The 9,978-nt window shown below is 41.0% G+C and overlaps 1 protein-coding gene across 2 annotated transcripts; it reads left to right on the top strand.

Moving 5' to 3' along the window:
- Window positions 1–28: 28 nt before the first annotated feature.
- Window positions 29–9,954, top strand: BCCIP (BRCA2 and CDKN1A interacting protein). Of its 2 annotated transcripts, XR_003537628.1 has the most exons (8): window positions 29–176; window positions 3,471–3,545; window positions 4,021–4,101; window positions 5,155–5,250; window positions 5,722–5,909; window positions 6,982–7,159; window positions 7,456–7,558; window positions 9,559–9,669. XR_003537628.1 is itself a non-coding variant. In XM_027705750.1 (7 exons), the coding sequence occupies exons 1-7, from the start codon at window positions 45–47 to the stop codon at window positions 9,727–9,729; spliced, it is 921 nt and encodes a 306-aa protein (XP_027561551.1). In that variant the 5' UTR covers window positions 30–44; the 3' UTR covers window positions 9,730–9,954. The 2 variants fall into 2 exon arrangements, 1 of the variants encoding a protein (XP_027561551.1); XM_027705750.1 differs by lacking the exon at window positions 7,456–7,558 and having other exon boundaries at window positions 30–176; window positions 9,559–9,954.
- The last annotated feature ends 24 nt before the right edge of the window (window positions 9,955–9,978 follow it).

Genomic DNA, 9,978 nt, shown 5'->3' with positions numbered 1-9,978 from the left:
CGCAGCCGCACGTCCCTTCCTGCCGCGCCTGCGCCCCGTGGGCCATGGCCACGCCGGCCAAGCGCCGAGCCCCGGGCCGCGGGGACGGGCCCGGCAGCGACTCGGGGTCGGAGTCGTCGGGATCCGGGGGATCGGACGGCTCGGAGGGCTCGGACTCGGAGGAGCCGATCGATGAGGTGAAAGGGGAGCGGGCCCCGCGCCGAGCCGGCCCGGCCCCGCCGCTGCGGGCGCCCAGAGGAGCTGCGGGAGATGGGAGAGAGCACCCGGGAGAGGGGTCGGGAGGGGGCTTGGGGGATGTTCCTGAGGGTGTTCGGGAGGGGTTTTGTTTGGGGGGGTGTTCGGGAGGTTGGTTGGGAGGGAGTTCGGGAGTGTGTTTGGGAGAGTGTTTGTCTAGGAGGATGCTTGGTAAGGTGTGTAGAAGGATGTTTGGGGGGATGTTCGGAGGAATGTTTGGGAGAGTGTTTGTTTAGGGAGATGCTTGGTAAGGTGTGTAGGAGGATATTTGGGGGGATGTTCAGGAGAATGTTTGGGAGAGTGTTTAGGAGGATGCTTGGTAAGGTGCGTAGGAGGATGTTTCGGGGGATGTTCGGGAGGATGTTTGGGAGAGTGTTTGTTTAGGAGGATGCTTGGTAAGGTGTGTAGGAGGATATTTGGGGGGATGTTTGGGGAGGTGAAGATGTTTAGGAGGGTGTTTGTTTAGGATGTCTAGGGGATGTTCCGGAGGCGGTTGTGCCCCTGTGATGCCCATGGTGGAGCGATGGGTGCTGTTCCTGTTCCTGTGCGAGTGCAGCTCACTGTGTGTCGGTAATGGTGATATAAAGTGTGTTCGGTTTGTTGTTGTTGAAAGTCTTCAGTTTTTTAACTCTTTCTCAAATGTCGGTATGCCCAAGGCCTCAGTTGTACAGACCCAGCCCGTGGGGTGTCCGTGTCTGCTCAGGTGTGGGGCTGGAGCTGCGTGGGAATAGTGATCTCAGCACAGATAATTTGCTCTGATTTCCTTTTATCAGAGAATCCTAGAATGGTTTGGGTTGGAAGGGATCTTAAAGCTCATCTTGTTCCACCCCCTGCCATGGGCAGGGACACCTCCCACTAGCCCAGGTTGCTCCAAGCCCCATCCAACCTGGCCTTGGACACTTCCAGGGATGGAGCAGCCACAGCTTCTCTGGGCAACCTGTGCCAGGGCCTCCCCACCCTCACAGGGAACAATTTCTTCCCAATATCCCATCTAAAGCTACTCCCCTTCAGCTTAAAGTCTTTCCCCCTTGTTTTGCCACCAGGCCCTTTTCCAGAGTGTTGTACCAGGATTTAGTCTCACAAGAGCCTGCAGCTTTAATTCCAGGCGTTTCTTTGAAAATGCTTAGTTTAGCATCTTGAAACTTCAAAATGTTTGGTCTGTCTTTTTAGCCTTATTACACCTGTTGCACCTGGAGTATTGCAAGAATAATGGGAACTGGGGTGGCTACAAACTACCTGAAAGGTTGTAGCCAGGTGGGGGTCGGTTTTTTCTCCCAGGACAAGGGGGAACAGCCTCAAGTTGTGCCAGGGGAGGTTTCAATCCCATATTAGGAAAAACTTATCCACCAAAACAGCTGTCCACCCCTGACACAGCTGCCCAGGGCAGGGGTGGAGTCCCCATCCCTGGAGGGATTTAAAAGCCCTGTGGATGTGGCACTTGGGGACATGGGTTAGGGGTGGCCTTGGCAGTGCTGGGGGAATGGTTGGACTCGATGGCCTTAGAGGGCTTTACCAACCTAAATGATTCTGTGTTTCTGTGCACTGACTTTGAACTCTTACTAAAATCTTCAGATAAGGCAATCTGTTATTTTCACAGGGCTTAAAAAGGCCAAGAACAGAAGTATCTGTGGATTCTAAGTTGGTACATTTTAAATTAAATATTTTGCTGCAGTGATTGTGTTCACTAGAATTTCACTTTTAGTTAATTATTTTCCTTTTTCTTAGATGAGGCCTTACTTAAGTTAGCAAATGAAAAACCACAAACCCTATCTTTTAAAAAAAAATGTCCTGATAAGAAGTGTAGGTTTAATTGTGTTATCAGTTGTAGTAACATGATGGAAAAGCACATTTCCCATTTGCTAGAAACGTGTGCCACGTTGAATGGGCACTGCCCTGGTTTAATCTAACATATGTTGAAGTTCTGGACTGGCACTGCTGGTGCTGTGTGTCCTGTTCAGTGTTTGTAAACTGGTGAAAGATACTTCACTACTGTTTCAGCACTAAAAAATTAAAGCTAATGACAATAATCCTTTCTTTTTCCTCCTTTTTCTTAAAAGTGCACAGCATCCCTGCATAATGTGGGTAGGACAGAGGTTTTTATTGAGTTGTGGGTGAAGTTTCTTGAGTCTTCAGTGACAGGGGTTTTGAGGATGGTTTCTCTGTGTCCTGCACTACTTTTCAGTTCAACTGAATAAAATTTGCAGAATAACACTTATTTTAATTTAGTAGCCCAGCTTTTGAGGATGATATATCACTCTTACATCTATTTCAGTTTGGAAGTCTTGATATAAAGATATGTTAAGTTTCCCTCAATTCTTGTATAAGACACCAAGGTGTGCACTGTAATATTAAAGCATTTATGAGCATTTATAACTGTGCAAAACTTTGTGAAGTAATACTTTAAGGGCATTTTTACTTTTGCCATATTAGCCTTTCCCTTCAACTCCTAACAGCTTGCTTTGCAGGCTCTGGCTTTGCTTTGGAATAAACATGGAGGGAGGAGATGAAGCCCATAGCAGCGAGATGGGACACACCAAAATATATGATGAGTCTGTATTTGCCTAATTTTTTGAATAGATGAAATATGGAGGGTTTGTGAACTCTGTCCTACCAGGGTGTTATTTTGGGTAGTGGAAAAGCCATGAAGCAAGACTGGTGTTAGAACATCCAGTGCTCCCTTGGTTTATATCAATTTTATGGCAGTGATTTTCACAGCATTCAGAGCAACTGTGAAATATGTTTTGTTCTGAATTTAGTGGCTTAATCATTCAGTGAGATCCTTGAATTTTAAAGCAGTCAGAAAGTTCCTGGATGCCAGCAGTGAATGCTGTATGTCCAGTTGGCTTTTCAAGTAAATCATGTGGTCTCAGTTACCTCTGTAGAGCTTCCTTGTCTTACTAGACCATAGGAGAATATCAGAATCACAGAATGGTTTGGGTTAGAACAGACCTTAAAGCTGATCTCCTTCCCCCTGCCCTGGGCAGGGGCACCTTCCCCTAGACCAAGTTGCTCCAAGTCCCATCCAACCTGGCCTTGAACATTTCCAGGGATGGGGCAGCCACAGCTGCTCTGCTTCTTTCACAGAAGAAATGATAACTAACAACTGCTGAAGTTGCTGAAACGTGGAAATAAGTTCTACTTCTGATATCTACCATTACTTGTCTTCAAGTTTAGGTTTGTTTTGATACAGGTTCTTGCCAAGTGTGTTTGATATCCTCTATTTTACTTCTTCACAGGAAGTGAATATTGAATTTGAAGCACATTCCATATCAGACAATGACTACAATGGAATAAAGAAGTTACTGCAACAGGTACTTTGACTACTTTTTAGCTTGGTTGGTATGTCCACTGTGATAAAAAGTATCTAAAAAGTTAAGAAGAGATATCAGTTCACATTCTCTGTATTAATTTGTAGTTTTACTGTTCTTCAGCTCATGGAGATGAAATAATTACAGCTGCCTGTGAACGTGTGTCTCCTAAACCATGGTTTCAATAACTTGACCCAACAAAATATAGGATTATTCTTTCACAGTGTGTACATCTTTCTGCCTTCATAATGTTAATTGCTGCCCAGGAAACCTTGTGTGTGGAGTGACCAGGAGAAAGTACTTCAAGAAGCTGATTTTTAGTCTTTACAGTATTATATTGAAGGAAGTTAAATAAAAAAACCTCACTAAATAGAAATTAAAAATGGAACAGAGTATTCCATGGCAACTTAAGAGACATTACTGACTTTACTTTCTACTATCAGTGCCTAAAACTTAATACTTATTTCCTGTCTTCCAGTTGTTTCTGAAAGCTCCTGTTAACACTGCTGAGTTAACTGATATATTAATACAACAGAACCATATTGGAAGTATTATCAAGGTAAGACAGAATTTATGTTTGCAAGCACAGTACAATAATTGTTGTTGAAATGACATAATTTCTGTATTTCAGAAGGGGATGCTTTAATTTGTATCTTGCTTTTTGGCTTTGAGAGTAATTCTTTTATGGGAGCTGAAATTTTCTATGCCTACTTTAATCCAAAGAATGAATTTGATTTATTATTGGTTTCTTTTTACATATGGAAGTCTTTTCACTTTCTGAATTTTGGTGTAGTAGAGAAGTAATGCTGAAAATGCTGTGGAGAAGTTTGTTCTCATCTCCATAAGAAATAGGAGCTTGGGACTTTCCTGCATTCTCAGGAGGTACAGAGATAGAGACCAGAAATACCCTGTGTGCAGATTTTTTTTGTGCAGAGTTCTTTGGGCATAGAAATGGATCCAGAGATGAATCCTGAACAAGTTCTACTGGCTCAGGAAGCTGCTTAATATTGTTTGGTGCTCAAGATGTCATGGCCACATTGCTTTCAAACCAAACAAGCTGCCCCCATGGCACAGCTGTGCTGTTAAACCATTGCTATACATCCACTTTTTGTCTTGTGCCAGCAGTTTTTCTCTCCAGGTTTAATATGATCCTTCTGTTCCAGCTGCATGATCCCCAATTCTTTCCCCAGATTTTTTATTGTGGAGTTTTGTTGAGCTCTTTGTCCCACTCCCTATCAAGGCTTTATTGCTCTGTGGTTTTTAAGGCATTGCAGGTTTACTTCCCCTACTTTAGAAACTGCAGAAAATTGCTTTTGCTTAAGATATTGCCGTGCCTTGGACCGAGATGCTGCTTATTAAATGTGAGCTATCAAACTTTAGTGCCTTTCAAAAGCCCCTGCTGCAGAAGATGCATGACCTGGCTTTATATAAAGCTGGCTCTGAGCACAGCAAGATGTTCAGTGAAGCAGCACCAGAATTTGCAGTTTATGTTTGTACAGATCACCTGGATGGTTGTCATCTGCTGAGCATCTCCTGGGAAGACAAACAGCTTTTGCTGCAGAGTGGAAATAGAATGTCAGTCTGAGTTGTTGCTTTTTCTTTCTTTCAACAGCAAGCAGAAGTCCAGGAGGACAGTAGTGATGATGGTGATGATGATGATGATGAGGTCTTTGGTTTTATAAGCTGCCTGAACTTAACAGAAAGAAAGGTTGGTATTCCTCATTAACATCTAGTTAGTGATAATTGAGGCTGCATCCTGCTTTCTGCCCTGTGTGACAAGCCTGGACAGCTGGATCAGGATTTTGAATTCCGGCGTGGGGTCATAAAAGTCACACGTGACTTAGATTTATTATTTTTTGGTTGTAGTAACTTGCTGAAGGTCAAAGAGTTAAAACTAAATCCAGTAGTTCCAGGGTAACTGAGCTGTCAATCACTTGTGTTTCTCCACTTTGATCCTCCTCAGTTTGGAGTTTTGCTGTGGAGTGCTCTGTGTTCCCATCAGCTGCCAACCTTTGTTTGCCCTCAGCTTCAGGGCTGCTGAACGATTTCAGAGGAATTGTTTGGTGCTCCAGGAAATTGCCACCAGGCCTGCAGGAAATCCCCTTGAAGGTGACATTCAAGGTTTTCTTGTGTAAATAGTCGTTCTGCAAGGTAAAGAAAATACAGTTTTTGATTGCAGGGTACACAATGTGCTGAGCAAATCAAAGAGCTGGTTCTGAGTCGCTGTGAGAAGAGCTGTGACCAACACGTAGTTGAACAACTGAGTAAACTCCTGAGTGATTGCACAAAGCCTGTGGGTCTCATACTCAGTGAAAGATTCATCAATGTTCCACCCCAGATTGCTCTGCCCATGCACCAGCAGCTCCAGTAAGTTTCTTGGGGTTTTTTTTCTGACATGATGTTGAATAGTACTTCATATTTTTTTCAGAAATCTTATGTATATGGAGCTATGTTAAGACAGGTGGTACTACAGATGTAAGTAAGGCAGGAACAGGAAAAATTATTTTAATCTCATATAAGGTCTTCAGTTAATTTTTAAATTTTCTTTAGATCTTTAGGCTTGGGAAACTCTTTGTAATTTAAAATATAAAAATTTTTTAAAAATATAAACAAAATACAAAAAAGAGGGTGTAATTTAAGAATATGTGCATTTCTACTACAGAAATAGCTGTGTGTAGCTTATATTTAGCTGTGTTTAGTTTGTCTTTGTGTTGCAGATTATTTTCATATTGATCTGAGAAAATTATGAAATGAGAACTTTTTATAGGGTGCTGATTGGGAGCAACTTGGATGTTTCTTCTCATGTGTTAGTGCCTGGCTCTGGAATGGGATGTTTGGATTGAGGGACAGGCTCATTTGAGCAATTAAAGAGACTTTTAAGGAATTCTGACTTGGATATGTAAGGTAGGGTTGGTCAGGAAGGTTTTCAGAGAAAAAAATGGGGTGCTTGAAGGCTTAACTTTGAGGTCACCACAAATACAGCACTTGTGACAGCTGAAATTCAGATTTCAACCTCTTTCTCCTAAAGGTTTTGGAGTGTTTCAGTGACAACATGTTTAACATAAGGTTGGGCAAAAGTTATTTTCGGTGTTTTCAGTTATAATTCCTCATGGAAGTGATAATGTGATGTATTTTTAAGGAGAGTTGCTCTTAGAATCACTTCACAGACTCTCTACCATGAACAATTCCAGGAAAAAAGGGTTGTCTTGTGAGGTGTGGAAAGGCATCGATACTTTTATTGTTTTAAAGTGCAAATAGTGTATTTATGTACTAGGAATAAACATGCAAAATTTATTTTCTGAGGCACTCATAAAATAATAGGCTGCAATATGAATATCCTTTCTATACTAATGCAATATAAGGTTTATTATATACTTGTTTAGGATTTAAATTGTGTGTAAACATATTTTTAAATGTGTAAATATTTATTTATCTTTAGGAAAGAGCTGACTGAGGCACAGAGAACAAACAAACCTTGTGGGAAGTGCCACTATTATCTTCTTATCAGCAAAACCTTCACAGAAGCCACAAAGAGTAATTCTAAGAGGAGGGAAGGGAGAAATCAGCAAAAGGAGGAATTAATGTTTGCAAATGCAGAGGAAGAGTTCTTTCATGAGGTAACATGTGATAGTTTTAATTTAAGATGTTAATTTTTCTTTATGTATCACCGAAAAAGGTGTTTTACCTTAAATTTAAGAGGAGCTTTTAACAAGATATGATCACAACTCTTTTTAAATTAAATCCAGGGTTTTTTAGAGTAGTGTTGAGAGATGAGCAATCAAGCTATTTTTGTGTATTGATTTGTGTTTCCTTCTGGTCACCTTCTGTTACTTTCAAAAAATCCTCAGAATAAAACACTTCTGAAGATCCAAACAAGTAGCTCTCATTTCCCTTTTCTGTCTCTTCTACTCAGGGCAAGTATATTAATAAAAAGTCCTAAAATACTGAGATGAAAATATTACTTCCTATCTCCTAAGGCAACCTGTCTGCACAGTTCTGGTCCCAAGCCAAATCAGGTGAGGGGAAGACGCAGGAAATTAAATTAAAAACGTACTTTAAAATGCAAGGAATTTTTTGTCATGTGGTGGGTTTTTTCCTAAGCTTTAAAAATCCTATTCTACAATATTATTGCTTTGTCAAAAGACCATTATTTTTCATTTCTGGCAGTGCCTGTGGGATGAAGTCCTTGCACATGCACTGTGTGGTTAATGGCCAGGGCTGCTGTGTGTGATCATTCCTGACTCTCAGTGAGAGGCTGTGGTAGGGCTGTAATTTTATTTCTTGGGAAGAAGGAACATGTAAGTGGGGGAATTCATTCTTAGCCATAGGAATTGTTGTCACCTCAGTGCAGTAACAAGTTGGGGATTTTCTTTCTGTGTTCCTGCCACAGCAGCTGAACCTGAGCTCTCTGTGTTGTTGAGAAGCTGACAGGGAGCAGCCTGTGATGCCCCTGTGTCCCTGGGTGTCACATTCCAGAAGGGCTGTTTTGGCTTCCTCTCTGCTTTGTTATTTTGGCTGGCATTCTAAAGGCTAATTAATTGTGTGCTTTCAAGTAAATTGCAGTCATTTTCGGCTCAAGTGGATGGACTCAAACTGAACGTGCTTTTCTTTTTTTAACAGTCTTTTTTAAAAAAAAATTCATTTTAAACATTATGGAGGGTGTTAGATGAAGTGGGTTTCTGCACTTAGTAATGTGTATGTGTTAAATTAGTGTTGGAGTATATATCCTCCCTGATCACACAGAAGGTTAATTAGATTGCCATAAAATAGTATTAAATGTAGTGAGGCAGACACTTGCAGCCATATAAAACAGAGAGAAGCGTTTTTGCACTTGGCAGTTCCCTGGGCTTTATTCTGTTCCTTAAAATTATCACCAGGAAATCTATTATAACCAGACTTGGAATGATTAAATATTTAGGGCTTCCATTGCTTGTGTTGTTCTTGAGCAAAGCCCCTCATTTAACGTAGTGGTTCTTCAAAAATTAAATTTACAGCCTTGAGATACTGTTAGTGGGAAGCAAACCTAAAAGGAGACTGGATTTTAGCTTTCCCTTCAAAGGGAAGTGGTTAGGGAAGTTTTTCTACTAAATGATTCAGCTCATACTCCTTAATCTGACTTGTGGGAAAACTAGAAACATTTGTTAGATACATTTTTCTTATGCATAAGGTATTTTGTCTAGGAAAGCTAATAAAAAGGGATTTTGTATGCAGTATATGTATCCCTGAAAAGAAATAATACACATTATAAACACCTGCCTATTTGGAGAAGCATAAATATGTCTTCCAGTGGCTCCAGCCTTTCCAAGAGCTTTTTGAAACTCTCCTCAGGATTCATATTGGTGCCCATGCCCTTAATATTGATTTCTGTCCTTACAGATATGTTAATTTTTAGGACTCTGAGCAGTTTTAAGAGTAGGCCCTGAAGGGAGCAGAGCCTTCTCACAGCCTCAGGCCTTCCAGATGTTGTCCACACCAATCCATCATCTTCAGTACAGGCTCAGTTCCACCTGCACTCTCCTGCTGTCCCTTTTATCTGGGTTTTGGCTAATTCTCAGAATTACACAGTGGTTTACTCTTGTTCCAGGGTTGAAGGTCTATTAAGAGCCTGATTTTCTGATCCCTGTTAGTTGCACAACAGCTTCTAATGATTGGCCTTTCTTAGTGTGATCGTATGGAATGAGATGCTGCCTTAAAACCACCTAAAATAAGGCATAGTAAGAGTAGAAAAGGGACATTGATTTTTTTTTTTCCTCTGTCTTGGGTAATTTTTCTGATCCTAAACTGTAATAATAGCAGTCATTTTAGAATTTAATATGAATCATATAAATCCTGTGAAAAGCAGATAGTTAAAAACGCTTAATAGCGGATTTTTTTTTGGTGGACCTTTCCAGATGGGAGAAAACTTCTTAATAAGCACGGCATAATAGGTTCATTATTTTTGCTTTGTTTAGGTGATGTATTGTCTTCATGCTAATGAAGAATTTTAACCTGAATGCTTTTTATTTGTGTCGTTCAGAAAGCCCTTCTGAAGTTCAACTACTCTGTGCAAGAGGAAAGCGACACCTGCTTGGGTGGCAGATGGTCCTTTGATGATGTACCAATGAAGCCTTTGAGGACTGTTATGATAGTTCCAGCTGATGGAATGAATGCCATTATGGAGAAACTCAAAGACTACCTCTCAGTCTGAACTCCCCTGCAAACACCAGGTTTTTGTAAGGCAGCCCTTGCAGAACTCTGACTTGGCAATATTTTCATGCAAGACTTGGTGGTAACGGTTTTGTTCCACTCAAATGCCTCCTCTGTGCTCCTAGAAACAGCCATCAGATTAATATTTTTAAATATTTCATCCGATTTTACTTTGGTATCATCATCAAGCAGTCAATAAAATCCCAATGTCAAAAGAAAACTTGAAGATCTGCTCAGTGTATTTTTAACC

This window comes from Neopelma chrysocephalum, unplaced genomic scaffold, assembly GCF_003984885.1.
Source record: "Neopelma chrysocephalum unplaced genomic scaffold, ASM398488v2 Primary Assembly neopelma1_347, whole genome shotgun sequence".
Taxonomy (NCBI): Eukaryota; Metazoa; Chordata; class Aves; order Passeriformes; family Pipridae; genus Neopelma; species Neopelma chrysocephalum.
The sequence above is the reverse complement of the archived record's forward strand: the minus strand, read 5'-3'. Positions and strand labels throughout refer to the sequence as shown.

Bases quoted from the DNA above. Each gene is read 5' to 3' on its own strand.
- BCCIP (XM_027705750.1), top strand. From the start codon at position 45: ATGGCCACGCCGGCCAAGCGCCGAGCCCCGGGCCGCGGGGACGGGCCC. The intron at 4,102-5,154 runs GTAAGACAGAAT...TTCTTTCAACAG, and splicing joins ATATTGGAAGTATTATCAAG to CAAGCAGAAGTCCAGGAGGA. The intron at 7,160-9,558 runs GTAACATGTGAT...TGTGTCGTTCAG, and splicing joins AGGAAGAGTTCTTTCATGAG to AAAGCCCTTCTGAAGTTCAA.